The sequence below is a fragment of the Macaca mulatta genome, chromosome 16, assembly GCF_049350105.2.
Source record: "Macaca mulatta isolate MMU2019108-1 chromosome 16, T2T-MMU8v2.0, whole genome shotgun sequence".
NCBI lineage: Eukaryota > Metazoa > Chordata > Mammalia > Primates > Cercopithecidae > Macaca > Macaca mulatta.
The window spans coordinates 82,847,578-82,864,291 of NC_133421.1; the positions used below are offsets into that span (position 1 = coordinate 82,847,578).

Consider the following 16,714-nt stretch of genomic DNA (forward strand, 5'->3'; position numbering starts at 1 on the left):
AGCTACTAGGGAGGCAGAGGTGGGAGGATCGCTTGAGCCCAAGAGGTGGAAGCTTCAGTAAGCCGTGACTGCACCTGCACCTGCACTCCAGCCTGGGCAACAGTGAGACCCTGTCTCAAAACACACACACACACACTGCAGAGCTGAAAGCTGGCCAGTATGTCTTTTCTCTACCTGAGCCTACAGGTATTGTGCACAAGCACAAGAGCCATCCCATACAAAGCCCCGGGCCCCCACACTATCCCTGATATGTTGACATTTCTCCCCTTGCTGTAGGAAAAGCTTCAACCGAACTCCTATGGAGCTGGAACCTCAGTGCAGTGTATATCAGTTAGGGCTAGGGCAAACCAGGGAAACCGATTTTACCTTTCAAAGAAACAAAATTGATCAGTAAAACATTGGACAGCTCATAGAATCTCTGGGAAAGATGGGGAGGCAGGCTCAGGGGACAGGCAGGCAGGCAGGAAGGGAAACAGAACATTTAGAACTCAGCCGAGCACACTACAGGGTGATTCTGCCAAGGACATCATTGTGGGTGCCCACGGCTGCCCCAGCACCACCACCAACATTAGCAGCTGGGAGTTGCACCTGGGTTCACTGCCCTTGCTGTCCTTAGGGAGTGGATGTTGCTGGTGATACCTGTGCCACCACCAAAATGCAATCGCCCCTATCGCCTGCGATTTTCTGTGTGTGTGTGTGTGAGACAGGGTCTCCTTCTGTTGCCTAGGCTGGAATGCATGGCCCAATCATGGCTCACTGCTGCAGACCTCCACAGGCTCAAGTGATCCTCTTGCCAAGTGGCTGGGACTACAGGCCTACAGGCCCACACCACTACACCCTGCTAATTTTTTCTTTTTTTTGAGACAGAGTCTCCCTCTGTCGCTCAGGCTAGAGTGCAGTAGCTTGATCTAGGCTCACTGCAACCTCTGTCTCCCAAATTCAAGTGATTCTCCTGCCTCAGTCTCTCATCTGCTGCCTCAGCCTCCCGAGTAGCTGGGATTACAGCTGTGTGCCACCACGCCCGGCTAATTTTTGTATTTTTAGTAGAGACAGAGTTTCACCATATTGGCCAGGCTGGTGTCGAACTCCTGATTTAAAGTGATCCGCCTGCCTTGGCCTCCCAAAGTGCTGGGATTACAGGCATGAGCCACCTGGTGCGCGGCCCTTTTTTTTTTTTTTTGTATTTTTTTGAAAAGACGGGGTTTGGCCATGTTGCCCAGGCTGGTCTTGAACTCCTGGGCTCAAGGGATCCACAGGCCTTGGGCTCCCAAAGTGCTGGGATTACAGGCGTGAGCCGCCGCACCCAGCGGTCACCTGCTTAACATCACTAACTCTTCGCCCAAGTCCTAGGCACTTGTGCCTGATGTGCCAGTTCCAGGCCGCAGGCTTGCACCGTAGCTATAAAGAGTCCCAGAAAAAAGATCTTGCTAGACAGCGATGAATTCCCCAAACACAGAAAGGAGATACTGCGGATGCTCATCAGCCGAATACCAGTGAGTGTCCCTTGCAGAATGGGATTAGAGACTGCAAACTGCAGGCCCGCCAACAGAGGGTGCTCTGTGGGAAATTACGTGAAAATGTAGAAAAGAGCGCGAGCCAGGAATTTAAAAATCGAGGTCCAAATACTGACTGGGTCACCTATTAGCTACGTAATTTGGGCAGGCAAACAAGCTTTTCTGTTTTTCTTTTCCTTCATAAATAGACTAGGAATATGATTCCTACCTACCTGGCATGGCGGATGTGCCCAGAAAATAAGATAATCTCGTGGACAGGCTTTGAAAACTGCACTTTTACTGAGTAAAACCCTTTGCCTCTCCGGGCCCCCGTTTCCCCATCTGCAAAGTGAGAATGATACTCCCTATGCTGCAAGGCTCTTGCGGGGTAAACTCGAATATTATAAACGCACCATTTATTTGCAGATTGAAACTCTGTGCGTCCGGAGGTGGCGGGTGGGAGAGGGAACGAGCAGGGATGCACGCGAGGCCCGGAGTTGCTGGGGCCTCAGCCTGGCCGCTGCGCACATTTCATCGTTTTGTCGACACTGGTGTAGGTGAAATCTTCCAAAATAAATAAATAAATAAATAAATAAGAAGGGTCTGGGACTTAGCAGAAACAAGCCACAATCTCCAGATTCTACTATTCCTGGGCCACGTGAGGAGCGCCCACCCGTCGGGCGCTGCGTTCCCCAGGGAGTCCCGGCCTTTCGCGCCCGGCCCGCCGTCCTCCTCCGTGGCCACCAAGGTCAGGCTCTCGCAGGGAAAACGTCTTCAGGGGCTAAACGTCGATTTTAAACGAAATGGAAAACCCCCAACACGAATCAACAGCAGAGGAAAAGCAGACGCCAAACAAGGGCTCAGAACCCCTTCAGGGGCGGCGAGATAGCGCTTCCCCCGGAACAGCGAGGGGCGCGGATGTCCCTCTTCCTAAAACTGCACGCGGAGTACGATCCGAGACCGAGCGGCTGCGAGCGCGCCCGAGTCTGCTCGCGGGCGCCAGGCGCGTGAAGAGCAGCGGCTGCGGCTGCGCCAATGCCGTCAGTCCGCGGGGCCGGATCCCGACCCTTAACTCCACAGAGGAGCTCTGCTCCTAAGGGAAACGAAAGACCTCAGGCCCAGGAAAGCAGCCAAGCTGGCGACCTCACCTCTCTGGCGACCTCACCTCCCCTCCAGCTTCCTTTAAGAAAACCCCGCGCAGGCCCGGCCCCACCCCTCGTCTGCCCCGCCCCGCCCCCTCGGGAAGCAAACATGGCCCCCGGCGGGGCGGAAGCGCTTCCGCCCCCAACCAAGATGGCGGCGGGGGCGGGACTAAAAAGGAGTAAGTGGCTCGCCGGGGGCTGACGAGTGCACCATGGCGGCCGCTGCCACCTCACCCGCGCTGAAGCGGCTGGATCTGCGCGACCCTGCGGCTCTTTTCGAGACGCATGGAGCGGAGGAGATCCGCGGGCTGGAGCGTCAGGTTCGGGCCGAGATCGAGCACAAGAAGGAGGAGCTGCGGCAGATGGTGGGCGAACGGTACCGCGACCTGATCGAGGCGGCCGACACCATCGGCCAGATGCGCCGCTGCGCCGTGGGGCTGGTGGACGCCGTGAAAGCCACGGACCAGTACTGCGCCCGCCTCCGCCAGGCCGGCTCGGCCGCACCCCGGCCACCGCGGGCCCCGCAGGTCAGTCCCCGTGTCCCCACCCTGCGGCCCCGCAGGCGGGTCCCGGAGCCCCTGGCCTTGCAGGTCAACCCCGCCCCCCGCCGGTCAGTTCCAGACCCCGCGAGTCCTCACCTTCCTTAGCCAGGAGGAGCTTACCCGCCCCTCACCCTTTAGGCCCCCGTCAGGGGACAATGCCAACCTTCCTTGCACAGATGCGGCTGCTGATCCGTTCTGGAAATGCCATTCAACAGTTTCTTCAGGCGCTTTCCCCCGATTCCGGGCCTTGATTCCCACGCCTCACTGGGCTCCTTTCAATTTCAGCGGAAAACGCCAGGGGTCTCTGTCTTGACGGTTCAGCTCTCCCCTATATAACATGTCCTAACATTGTTTTTCTCAGATTTCTCCCCTGTGTTGACACCTGCCTTCCAAGTCATTTCTTCCTCTTCCCAACCTTCCACTTATCCCCCCACAAAAGTAACTTCCACAGTCCCAAATAGCTCTTCCACCCTTTGGGAGTTGTTGAGGGTAGTACCAACCGTCAAGCCCTTACCTTTACGTATGTATGTGACTGGGTCTCCCAAAGTGCTGGGATTACAGTTACGAGCCACCACACCCGGCCCTTACCTTTTAATAGCTGAACATTTTCATTTTAAGAATTAAGGCTTTTTTCATTCAGGTAATCCTTATCCCGTGTTCTTACCCGCAAACGCTATTGATCAGATACGATGAGGAAGGATGGGAGGTAAACAAACACCTCCTCATATTGGAACTGCCGCTTGCATTCCTGAAGACTATTTATTTATTTATTTATTTATTTATTTTTGAGACAGTCTCTCTCTGTCGCCCAGGCTGGAGTGCAGTGGTGCGATCTCAGCTCACTGCAACCTCTGCTTTCTGGGTTCAAGCGACTCTCCTGCCTCAGCCACCAGCGTAGCTGGGATTACAGGCACCTGCCACCACGCCTGACTAATTGTTGTATTTTCAGTAGAGACGGGGTTTCACTGTGTTGGCCAGGCTGGTCTCCAACACCTGACCTCATATGATCCACCTGCCTCGGCCTCCCACAGTGCTGGGATTACAGGCGCGAGAGCCACCGCACCCGGCCCCTTAAAGAATATAGACCTAGCAATGAACGAAGTGAAAGGGCATGGAAGGTGAAAAAGGTAAACGGGGAAGTTGTTTTTAACAACCTGGGAGAACTTACTGGGACATAGAAGAAGAAATTGAAAAGTACAGTCCCAAAATAATTGTGTGTATTTACCCTAGGAGTTCTGAAGGAAGTCAGTTTAGACTTGGGTCATTCTTAGTAAGGAGGGACCTTAAGGGCATGATGAGATTTGGAATTTAGGTTTCTTAGTCCATTTGTGCTGCTATAACAAAATACCTGAGATTGGGCAATTTATAATACAAGTATATTTTTTGCAGTTCTGGGTCTAAGATCAAGGCACTGGCCTTTGATGTCTGGTGAGGGCCTTCTTGCTGCATCCTCATGTGGGGGAAGGTAGAAGAGCCTAAAAGTTGCCTCCAGCCCTTTTATGAGGCACTAATCCATTTGCTGTGGTTTGGATTTGTGTCCCGCCCACATCTCATGTTGAATTATAATCCCCAGTGTTGGAGGTGGGGCCTGGTAGGAGGTGGTTGGATCATGGGGAGGGATTTCCCTCTTTGGTCCTGTCTCATGATAGAGTTCTCATGAGATCTAGTTGCTTGACAGTGTATGGCACATCCTCCCACCTTCTTCCTGCTCGGGCCACATAAGACGTGCCTGCTTTCCCTTCTGCCATGATCATAAGTTTCCTTAGGCCTCCCTAGCCGTGCTTCCTGTACAGCCTGTGGAACCGAGGGCCAACTAAACTCCTTTTCTTTATAAATTACCCAGTCTTGGGTTCCTTCCTCCCTCCCTTCCTCCTTTCCTTCCTTCCTTCCTTTGACAGAGTCTCGCTCTGTTGCCCAGGCTGGGGTGCAATTGCGCATTCTCGGCTCAACTGCAGCCTCTGCCTCCCAGGTTCAAGCAATTCTCCTGCCTCAGCTTCCCAAGTAGCTGGGATTACAGGTGTGCACCACTATACCCAGCTAATTTTTGTATTTTTAGTGGAGACAGGGTTTCACCATGTTGGCCAGGCTGGTCTCAAACTCCTAACCTCAAGTGGTCTGCCCACCTCGGCCTCCCAAAGTGCTGGGATTACAGGCGTGAGCCACCACGCCTGGCCTCAGGTATTTCTTTATAGCAGTGTGAGAATGGACTAATACGCTGTTCATGAGGGGGTTGAGGGAGAGAAAATCCTGAAGTAAGGATAGACTGAGATGAGTAGAGGCCTAAAGACTGAACCAGATGGTGGCTTGGTGCAGTCAGTACCTTCCTTGGTGAAGAGGAACAGTCAGCAAAGAAGACCATGGTGCCCCCCAAAAAACAGAAGAAAAAGTAGGAAGGCTGAACATCAGAAAAGGATGGAGAAAGCTCACATGAGAAGTAGTCCACAGGGCTTCATGCCATCGAAGCATCAAGAGGATCACTGATAACCAGATGGTGAGATGAAAGTTTACCTCTCCATGGGGCTGAGCGGAAATGCATCCGTGTGTAGGAAAAACTATGGGATCTTACAACACTCCTGACTCCGGCAACTCTTCTACACTGGGCTTTGATGACTTGCTGAGTTGCACTGAATCCAGCTTAATAGAAGTTTTGTATCCTTAAATACCCCCAGATTTCTTCCCAAGCCTACAGAACACTGAGATTGTTTTTGTTCGTTCTTCTGGTTTAGTTCTGTGCCTTCCCCTGCAGCCACAGCAGCCATCCCAGGAGAAGTTCTACAGCATGGCTGCCCAGATCAAGCTACTCTTAGAAATTCCTGAGAAGATCTGGAGCTCGATGGAAGCCTCTCAGTATCTCCATGCCACACAGCTCTACCTGCTGTGCTGCCACCTTCACAACCTGCTCCAGCTGGATTCTTCTAGTTCCCGATACAGTCCCATCCTCTCCCGGTTTCCTATACTCATCCGGCAGGTGGCAGCTGCCAGCCACTTCCGGTAAGTGGATCCAGCGTAAAGAGCTTCTCTGGTGGTGGCCAAGATTCACACTACAGGTTTATGGAGTTTGTCTTCTTTCCTGATGTACCAAAGCTCTTTACCCAAGATGGGAAAAATATCCTGGTGACCTTTGTCATCATTTTTTTAGGTCAACTATTCTGCATGAAAGCAAGATGTTGCTCAAATGCCAAGCCGTGTCTGACCAAGCTGTGGCCGAGGCCCTGTGCTCTATAATGCTCTTAGAAGAGAGTTCTCCTCGCCAAGCCCTCACAGACTTCCTGCTGGCCAGAAAGGCAACTATTCAGAAACTTCTCAACCAGCCACACCATGGTGGGTGTGGCTTCTGGCCAACATTTGGTCCTTAAACATGGGATGGAGAAGGGTGAGCTTCGGGAGACTGAAGCCTCCAGAGCATCCTCTGTCTTTCGCTTTGGGAAAGGTAATCAAAGAGGATGGTTTTTTCTTTTAGGTGCTGGTATCAAGGCTCAGATTTGCTCATTAGTGGAGTTGCTGGCCACCACTCTGAAGCAAGCTCATGCCCTTTTCTACACTTTGCCAGAAGGACTGCTGCCAGATCCGGCCCTGCCGTGTGGCTTGCTCTTCTCTACTCTGGAGACCATCACAGGCCAGCATCCTGCCGGTGAGCTCTTAGCCAAGCTTTTTAAATTCTGGTTCACTCAACTGATAATTTGCTCAGCATCTACCGTGTGCCAGCCACCATGCTAGGCTCTGGGGATGGAGCGGTGAACTGGACAAATAGAGACCCTTCCTTCATCGAGGCCACAATTGAGTGGTAGAAGCAGGTGTCAGACTCACAAATATGTGAATATCCATTTAGCGTCAATATTGGTCATTGCTAGAAAGACTAAGTACAAGTTGCCTTGGGAACATTGAATGGAAGGAACTCACCAAGGTCAGAGAAGGCTTCCCTGGAGAAGCCTTTAACCTGAAAGCTGAAGGTTGAGTGGAAGTCACTTAGGTGAAAAGGGCAAGGAACAGGCTTCCAGCAAAGGGAAGAGGATGTGCAAAGATCCTGAGGCGAGGAGAAACTATAAGACAGCCAGTGAGACTGAGAGGTACTGGGTGAGGGGGAGAGCTGTTTGAGCAGAGACTGGAGGTGGGGCCAGGGGCCGGATAATGCCCAGCCTTGTGAGTGAGGCTAGGGCGTTTAGACTTTATCCAAAGAACAATGGAAGCCTCCTGGGACCTTCCAGGCTTGGTGTGGACCCTATGTTTTGTTTTTTGTTTTTTTAGACGGAGTCTCGCTCTGTCACCCGGGCTGGAGTGCAGTGGCCGGATCTCAGCTCACTGCAAGCTCCGCCTCCCGGGTTTATGCCATTCTCCTGCCTCAGCCTCCCGAGTAGCTGGGACTACAGGCGCCCGCCACCTCGCCCGGCTAGTTTTTTTGTATTTTTTAGTAGAGACGGGGTTTCACCATGTTAGCCAGGATGGTCTCGATGTCCTGACCTTGTGATCCGCTCGTCTCGGCCTCCCAAAGTGCTGGGATTACAGGCTTGAGCCACCGTGCCAGGCCTATACTTTTATTTGGTAGCATTTATCTCAACTGAAATGAAATAAATGCCTTTGGCTTTTAGATGGCAATAGATCCCCTTGGGGCTAGAACGGATGCCGAGAGCTCACTTAGGAGGCTGTTGCCACGATCCAGGTGTCAGCCGCTGGAGCTTGGGTTATGAAGGAACAGTAGAGACGAAGCTAATTGCACAGCTCGGACATCTGTGTAGGAGGAGAGGATGTGGTGACAGATTGGCTATAAGGATGTGAGAAGGGAGGTGACCAAGTTAAGTAGAAAAGGAGCTGGTTGGAAGCGGCTGATGACGGGTTCACTTTGCAATGGCCCATTGCTGTGGCTTACATCTATTATCCCAGCACTTTAGAAGCCTAGGTAGTCCAGGAGTTTGAAATCAGCCTGGGCAGCATAGTGAGACCCCATCTCTACAAAAGATAAGCATTTGCTGGGTGTGCTGGCATGCCCTTGTGGTCCCAGCTATTTGGGAGGCTGAGGCAGAAGGATCGTTTGAGCCAGGGAGGTTGAGACTGAAGTGAGCAGTGACTGTACCACTGCATTGCTGCCTGGGTGACAGAGCGAGAACCTGTCTTAAAAAAAGAGGAAAGAGAGAAAATGTTGCATTGGCGATGCCTGGGGCCTTGGAATGGGACTGTGAAGTGGGCAGGTGCCTGAGAGTCCAGAACAGATCGCTGGGAGGTCTGGTTGGAGACACACTGTTGTGCATCTGCATGTGGCTGTTATTTCAAGCCGTGGGAATGGATGACGTCATCAGTAAGCGATGACAGAGGACTCTGCCTTATGGAACTCCAGAAATCCAAGGTCAAATGGAGGTGTCAGCAAAATTGACAAAGGAGATACAGCCAAAGGTAGAAAGGAAACAGAAGAGTGTGGTGGTGGCCAAGTGGCTGTTTCCAGAGAGAGGTGCTTATTGTCGCCTCATCTTAGCTCACTTTATCTTTCACCTCCACCTCCTTATGCTTCACTTTCCCTCTACGTGCTTACATCTAGTACCTCATCCCACTCAGGAAGGGTGGGTACTGGCTGACTTGTCGTGGCTTTAGAAAGCAGTACAAGGGGCCTTGGGAGGGCCCTGGGTTTCAAACTCCGGAGGGTTCCTTATACTCAGAACACAGTGAATGAGGCCTCCCAGAGTTGCACAGTGCAGGCCTGTCCCCTTCTTGACGGGTCACCTCTGAAGACCTATGAATGACTCAGTTAATCAGAATAAGCAGTCATCAATTCTTTCCTTCCATCTTTAAGGGAGGTAGGAGGATTGAGAGGAAAGGGAAGCCATTACCTTTTACTTTTTTGACAACTTAAGTTCTACTTTGAAAACCCCCAGAAACAAAACAAAACAAAACAAAACCCAGGACTGCACAGCACTCATTTCTTCTTTCTACTCTTGATCCCTGTTTTTCTTCCTCCTGATCTTTGCCATTCTTCTCAACCAACAGAATGACCAGAGTTGTGGGGTGGCTGCCACACTCCCTGATGGGACCTCACACGTGTCCTGTACTTTCTCTTTCCTTGTATTTCAGAAGTCCAGCTTGACCTTCCACAGGAAAACTTGATGAGTTTTGGAAATTCCTTCTAAGTCCATCTTTTATTTATTTATTTTTTTGGAGATAGGGTCTCGTTTTGTTGTCCAGGCTGGAGTGTAGTGGCACGATCATGGGTCACTGCAGCCTCGACCTCCTGGGCTCAAGTGATCCTCCTACCTCAGCCTCCCAAGTAGCTGGAACTACAGGTGTGCACCATGACGCCTGGCTAATTTTGTTTCCTTTTTGTAGAGGTGAGGTTTCACTGTGTTGCCCAGGCTGGTCTTGAATTCCTGGGCTCAAGCACTCCACCTGCCTCAGCCTCCCAAAGTGCTAGGATTATAGGCATGAGCCACTGTGCCCGACCTAACTCCCTGTTTTAATGTGCACTTCAAAGGGTGGCCTAGATGGCTTCTCACTTGGCCTTCTCTTTAGGAAAGGGCACTGGTGTCCTGCAGGAAGAGATGAAACTCTGCAGCTGGTTTAAACACCTGCCGGCATCCATCGTCGAGTTCCAGCCAACACTCCGAACTCTCGCACATCCCATCAGCCAGGAATACCTGAAAGACACACTGCAGAAATGGATCCACATGTAAGTAGCCAGAAAGAGCTTCCCTGCCGCTGGTAGGAACCACCCATGCAGCCTTGTGCGGGGCATTACGAGGGTCAGCAAGGCATGTGCAGAAAGCCTGTCCTGAATGGCGTGCTGCCCATCAGCCACTTACTCTGTGGCCCATTGCCACCTTTGAGGTCATTCAGCACCCACCAGGGGAGAACCAAGAAGGAGTTTGTCTTTCAAAAGGTTATGTGGGAGTTTTAAATTCTCTTTATGTGAAAGTTCTGCAACTCCTGTTTTTACTTAATGCATTGGTTTTTTAAGCCATTCCACAGGGTCCAGACTTCCTTATATCCTCGGGGAAGCAAGGGTAGGTCTGGTGCGGGCAACAGACTGCATGCCCCACCCCAGCCAAAAGGCTCTGTGTTGCTACAGATCTCTCAGTCCTGAGACACATAGATATTTATCTACTGGAACTCAGCTAAGAGACTGTCAAATGGGATTCTGAGGTTTTTCTTAATAAAGATGTGAACACCATGCCTCTGATGGAGCCCAAAGAAAATGATTCTGTTGCAGGTGTAACGAAGACATTAAAAATGGGGTCACCAACCTGCTCATGTACGTGAAGAGCATGAAGGGCCTCGCGGGAATCCGGGACGCTATGTGGGAGTTACTCACCAATGAGTCCGCCAATCACAGCTGGGATGTGCTGTGTCGGCGGCTTCTGGAGAAGCCGCTTTTGTTCTGGGAAGATATGATGCAGCAACTGTTCCTTGACCGATTACAGGTGAGCTGGACAGTCACATGGTCTACCTGTTTTATGGCCAATCCTAGTGGTATTTTGACAGTCTTGCGAGACTTCCATCACTTCCCAAGTATATTCTTTTCCTGCTTAGTAACAGATACAGAGTCTAGAGCTGAAAATACACCAGGCCTCTGTCACTTGGTCGGGAATGGGCCCATGTTCATCAACAATGGTTTTATTCTCTGCCAACACCATGCCATCTTTCTGAAGATAGTGAACCTTCTGAATGCTAGGATAAATTACCATTTGGTACTCTTGTTTTGAAGCGTCCTTAAAGGAACTGTGATTAGAACTCTTCTCTCATTCTCTTTTAGACTCTGACAAAGGAAGGCTTTGACTCTATCTCCAGTAGCTCCAAGGAGCTCCTGGTTTCAGCTTTGCAGGAACTTGAAAGTAGCACCAGCAACTCCCCTTCAAATAAGCACATCCACTTTGAGTACAACATGTCGCTCTTCCTCTGGTCCGAGAGTCCTAATGACCTGCCTTCCGACGCGGCCTGGGTCAGCGTGGCAAACCGGGGTCAGTTTGCCAGTAGCGGCCTCTCCATGAAAGCACAAGCCATTAGCCCTTGTGTACAGAACTTCTGTTCTGCCCTGGATTCTAAGCTGAAGGTTAAACTAGATGACCTCCTGGCTTACCTCCCCTCTGATGACTCGTCACTGCCCAAGGACGTTTCTCCCACACAGGCCAAGAGCTCTGCTTTTGACAGATACGCAGACGCAGGGACTGTGCAGGAGATGCTGCGGACTCAGTCCGTGGCATGCATCAAGCACATCGTGGACTGCATCCGGGCAGAGCTGCAGAGCATTGAAGAAGGTGTGCAAGGGCAACAGGATGCCCTCAACAGTGCTACGCTGCACTCAGTTCTTTTCATGGCCAGACTCTGCCAGTCCCTGGGAGAGCTGTGCCCCCATCTGAAGCAGTGCATCCTAGGAAAATCAGAGAGCTCAGAGAAACCAGCAAGGGAGTTTCGGGCTCTGAGAAAACAGGGAAAGGTGAAAACTCAGGAAATCATTCCTACACAGGCCAAGTGGCAAGAGGTTAAAGAAGTACTCCTCCAGCAGAGCGTGATGGGCTACCGGGTCTGGAGCACTGCAGTTGTGAAAGTGAGTGATGTAACTTCTTCTTACCCCTGTCTTGTCTCACTTTTGTCATATTCCAGTCTTGCCAACCTCAATCAGCTCCTTCAGTAGTAAAGGCAAAACATTTCTTATTTCATACAGTTATTTTATCTCTGCCAGAAAGTTCAGTAAAAACTTTTTCATTCATTTTTAGCTTAGATTCTGTAGACAGAAAAGCAGCATTTTTTCCTTGCATCAGATGAGAATGAAAGACTTTCTGCCTGTATTTCCTCTCTTTAACCTAAATATCATATTCCCAGTAGTCTCCACTTGTACCTTAAGAGGTGGTATTTGGGCCAGGCATGGTGGCTCACACCTGTAATCCTAGCACTTTGGGAGGCTGAGATGGGTGGATTGTGTGAACCCAGGAATTCAAGACCAGCTTGGGCAACATGATGAAACCCCCTCTCTACAAAAAGTACAGAAATTATTCTGGTGTGGTAGTGCATGCCTATAGTCCCAGTTACTTGGGAAGCTGAGGCAGGAGCATTGCCTGAGCCCAGGAGGTCGAGGCTGCAGTGAGCCGTGATTGCGCCACTGCAGTCAGCCTGGGAGAAGAGCAAGACCCTGTCTCAAAAAAAAAGAAGTGGTATATGACATTTATAGGGTAGTTAGCAACAAAATTCCCAGGGCTGATATCATTGATAATTAGCCAAAAGAGGACTGATACCATCACTGTTCCTACAACTTCAGCAGCTTGCGCTGTTCTCAGGATTACGCAGACTGTTTTAAAGAAACTCTACAGAGGATCTGAGTGGCTTGTATGGATATTTGCCTTTTATTACCAGGTTTTGATTCATGGATTCACCCAGTCATTACTTCTAGATGATGCTGGCTCAGTCCTGGCCACAGCCACCAGCTGGGATGAGCTAGAAATTCAGGAGGAGGCAGAGTCTGGCAGCAGCGTCACATCCAAGATCCGACTCCCTGCACAGGTGAGCAGGTCCCATCCCAGCAGGCACCATGGGCTGAAAAAGGGAATATAACTGCTCCATGGAAAAGAAGAAAAGATTTTAGAAAATCATTCAACATACAACTTCTGAGGAATAGCTGAAAATAACATCTGTAACTTTCTACTATGGGGGCATAGTAGATGTAGGGCTAAGTAAATGGCAGACTGTTCAAGAAGTCAGTTAACCATCCTTTCCTTTTGTAGCATAGGCTCTGTGCTAATTAGAGAACCACTTACTTGCCGTGAAATCAGCAGCATAAAACACAGGCACCTCTGCTAGATCAGCCTCAGACCGCAGAGGGGGTAACAGCAAATTGCACTTAACCAGGGGCCTTGTGTCTGCTCAACAGTCTGCCTGTAAGAAGCGTTGCTGAGAGGGGCCAAAGTCCTGGCAAACAGGCCTTGTAAGATTAAGTGGGTTCACTTTCATGGTGTGTCATTTAATTGTTGCAGTTGGCAATGTGACATTTCTTTGTTCTTTTAGCCATCCTGGTATGTACAGTCCTTCCTGTTTAGTTTATGCCAGGAAGTTAATCGGGTTGGAGGCCACGCCTTGCCAAAGGTGACATTACAGGAGATGCTGAAAAGCTGTATGGTTCAAGTAGTAGCTGCCTATGAGAAACTTTCTGAAGAAAAACAGAGTAAGGTAGGTGTCTGAATGTTTGCCCATTAAAAACACAAAGTAAACGAAACAAAACCTTAGTTTTGTCTTGGGTTTGAGCAATTCACATCAAAGACTCAAACTGTTAAGGATCACCCAGCCCAGGCATCGGGTCCTGTAAAAATGCTCTATCTTAGGAGTGGCACCCAGCGCTGTGAGTTTACTTACACCCATTCTGAAGAGTCGAGCAGATCTTCGCTAAGAAGGCAGCTCAGCACAGATGGAAAGACCAAGACCCAGAACTTTGGGAGGCTGAGGTGGGAGGATGGCTTTAGCTTGGGAGTTCGAGGCTGCAGTGAGCTATGATCGCACCACTGCACTCCAGCCTGGGCGATGAAGCAAGACCCTGTCTCTTAAAAAGACAAAACAAAAAAATCAAAAAAACAATGAAAAGGATCAGAGCTTCAAAATAAAAGACCTGGCTTCCAAACTCAGTGCTGCCACTTGTTCACTGGCGGCTCCAGGCAAATCATTAACCTCTGTTTCCTCAGGACCAAATGTGATCCTGTAGATAAGCTGCTCAGTGGTTTCCTCACTTGTAAAAGGCAGACAGCCCCCCCTCCCCGTCCCAGCCATAGCACACCTACCTCAGGGGTGACTGGGTAGTTAGAGAACGGTTGCCTGCCACACGGTGTGACACACAGAGGTGCTCGCTTACGGGGAGTTCTTGTCTCCCAACCGTTCACACCACTTTCACTGTCTAGGAAGCGTTCTGCCCTTGGTGTATAATCCCATTTCATTTGTAACTTTTTTTTTTTTTTTCTTTTTTGAGACAAAATCTCACTCTGTCACCCAGGCTGCAATACAGGGGCGCCATCTCGGCTCACTGCAACCTCATCCTCCCAGGCTCAGGAGATTCTCCCACCTCAGCCTCCCAAATAGTTGGGACCACAAGGCATGCGCCAGCACACCTAATTTTTGCATTTTTTGTAGAGACAGGTTTTGCGATTTTGCCCAGGCTGGTCTCAAACTCCTGGGTGCAAGCAAATCTCTCGTTTCAGCCTCCCAAAGTGCTGGGACAATGGGCAGGAGCCACCGCGCCTGGCCAGTAACGTTTTTTAAGAAGGAGCATGTCAGGCGCAGTGACTGACACCTGTAATCCCAGTACTTTGGGAGGCCAAGGCAGACAGATCACTTGAGGCCAGTAGTTCGAGACGAGCCTGGCCAACATGGTGAAACCCCATCTCTACTAAAAATACAAAAATTAGCTGGGCGTGGTGGCATACATCTGTAGTTCCAGCTACTCACGAGGCTGAGGCAGGAGAATCGCTTGAACCTGGGAGGCGGAGGGTGCAATGAGCCCAGACTGTGCCACTGCACTCCAGCCTGGGCAACAGGGCGAGAGTCCATCTCAAAAAAAAAAAAAGAAAGAAAAGTCCCAAGAAGGAACAAATCCTGATTTTGGAAAGAATTCAGTAAGTCTTCTCTAATGAGCTTCTTCAAAATACTTTTCCTTCATGCAAGGAGCCTTTTTTTTTTCCTTTAGAACAACCATTTACAGCATGAGGCCTTTTTTAAGGGCCATTTCTCTTCCCTGCTGTTAGGTTTTTAATTTTAAGATCAAGTTTCTAACATAACTTGTTTTGTTGTTGTGAGATTAAACTGACCATATGAGTATTAAAACCATCTGCTTCTGAATAGCAAGCTGAAACTCAACCAAAACATGAAGCTGTTTATTACGCTCACATACCAAGTCCTCTCTCTTCATGGGTGGGGACCGGGAATTCATTTGCAGAAAGAAGGTGCATTTCCAGTCACCCAGAACCGGGCGCTGCAGCTGCTTTATGATCTGCGTTACCTCAACATTGTTCTGACAGCCAAGGCTGACGAGGTGAAGAGTGGCCGGAGCAAGCCAGACTCCAGGTGTCGTATCCTCTACTGAGCTATGTCAAGGCAGTCTCTTCCAAAAGCAGATAGTCCCTTTGCTGGGAAGCCACCAGAGTCAGCCTGTTATACAGCACATTCATTGTGTTTGTTTTGAACAGTCAGTGCTCATATTACCAGCAAGTTAAATAATGGCCGCCTGCTGGATAAATGCCATGGTCAAGTGAAATAGGTGGACTGTCCTTCGCCTCTCTTCTGAGTCAGCCTAGCAGCTGCTGAGTATCATTCGAGCACTTAGTGCTCTTCTTATAGACAGAAGAGGGGGAAGGGGTGGGCTTCACTTAGACATGATGTCAGGTTGAAACTCTTGAGGGTGACTTAAGCACTATCATCAGTGACAAATGTACTAAGCCAACAACCACGTAGAATAAAATCCAACTCCAAGATTTCTACAGCAGTAGGATATTATGATGGTTTTTGATCCTAAAAAATGTGGACAGTAATGATCCTAATCCTTTTCTCAGAATTGAGAAAGTGACTGACCACCTGGAAGCCCTCATTGATCCATTTGACCTGGACGTTTTCACACCACACCTTAACAGCAACCTTCATCGCCTGGTGCAGCGAACTTCTGTGAGTCAAATCAAAAACATGCTCAGTGCGAACCAAGTGCCACAGGCTGAAATTACAAAATTAACCTGCTCCAGCACATAATACTCCAGGATGCAGCGTAGGGAGGGGGATAAGACACAAATAGCCGAGTGTAGTTATGAGAGCTGAAAGAGGATTAGATAAAATCTCACACACTGAGGCAACCAAGATTTGGCCCCTTTAGTTATAAATAAGGATTATTACAGTTTTATCCAGGCCCCAGAAACAGGAATAAAAAACGCCCTGCCTCTCAGATTCTGACCTGTGGGCAGTGATAAAAAGTAATCATGAAGCATTAACGCACTCAGAACATTCCCCAAAATGATGCTTAGAAATACGATAGTGATCAGTGACTTTTTTTTTTTTTGCCTGCCTTTTACCTGCACAATGAAACCTCTGCATTTTATTGAGCTCCACTTCTTGTCTGCCAGGTTCTTTTTGGATTGGTGACTGGTACAGAGAATCAGCTCGCCCCCCGGAGCAGTACGTTCAACTCCCAAGAACCCCATAACATCCTGCCACTAGCATCCAGTCAGATCAGGTAAAGGCTGCTAAGAGGCTTCTGCTGGGCACTTTGGGAGGCGGAGGTGGGCGGATCACGAGGTCAGGAGATTGAGACCATCCTGGCTAACACAGTGAAACCCCATCTCTACTAAAAATACAAAAAATTAGCCGGACGTGGTGGCGGGCGCCTGTAGTCCCAGCCATTCAGGAGCCTGAGGCAGGAGAATGGCGTGAACCCGGGAGGCGGAGCTTGCAGTGAGCCGAGATCGTGCCACTGCACTCCAGCCTGGGCGACTGAGCGAGTCTCCGTCTCAAAAAAAAATAAATAAAAAAAAAATAAAGAGGCCTCTGCTGGGCCCCAGAACTGCCTGTTTGTGCTACTAAATTCTTTCCTCTTGTTTTGGAG

General features: G+C 49.8%; 2 protein-coding genes, 1 long non-coding RNA gene and 1 pseudogene across 6 annotated transcripts in view; 1 reads left to right on the top strand and 3 right to left on the bottom strand.

The window, feature by feature from the left end:
- Positions 1-3,398, bottom strand: part of LOC697782 (DNA-directed RNA polymerase III subunit RPC10 pseudogene) — a 31,833-nt pseudogene extending 28,435 nt beyond the window's left edge. Inside the window, exon 1 of the transcript XR_013407156.1 lies at positions 3,274-3,398. The product of XR_013407156.1 is annotated as a DNA-directed RNA polymerase III subunit RPC10 pseudogene (transcript). The remainder of the gene's footprint in view (positions 1-3,273) is intronic.
- Positions 1-3,443, bottom strand: part of SLC39A11 (solute carrier family 39 member 11) — a 564,973-nt gene extending 561,530 nt beyond the window's left edge. For both annotated transcript variants that reach the window (XM_077972623.1, XM_077972622.1), the window contains exon 1: positions 3,274-3,443. The gene's annotated coding sequence lies outside the window, so the exon portion shown is untranslated. The remainder of the gene's footprint in view (positions 1-3,273) is intronic.
- COG1 (component of oligomeric golgi complex 1) overlaps positions 2,832-16,714 on the top strand; it is a 37,979-nt gene continuing 24,096 nt past the window's right edge. Inside the window, 12 exon segments of one of the 2 annotated variants that reach the window (NM_001266362.1) lie at positions 2,832-3,162; positions 5,924-6,168; positions 6,317-6,498; positions 6,638-6,808; positions 9,670-9,826; positions 10,367-10,577; positions 10,910-11,701; positions 12,505-12,651; positions 13,153-13,314; positions 15,065-15,192; positions 15,678-15,786; positions 16,236-16,345. In NM_001266362.1, the coding sequence (NP_001253291.1) occupies positions 2,848-3,162; positions 5,924-6,168; positions 6,317-6,498; positions 6,638-6,808; positions 9,670-9,826; positions 10,367-10,577; positions 10,910-11,701; positions 12,505-12,651; positions 13,153-13,314; positions 15,065-15,192; positions 15,678-15,786; positions 16,236-16,345 (2,729 nt within the window). In that variant the 5' untranslated portion in view covers positions 2,832-2,847. 2 annotated transcript variants of the gene reach the window in all.
- LOC106994124 (uncharacterized) lies at positions 12,472-14,200 on the bottom strand. The gene is made up of 2 exons (XR_003723871.2): positions 13,498-14,200; positions 12,472-12,684 (listed from the first exon to the last, which is right to left on the bottom strand). It is a non-coding gene; the product is annotated as an uncharacterized LOC106994124 (long non-coding RNA).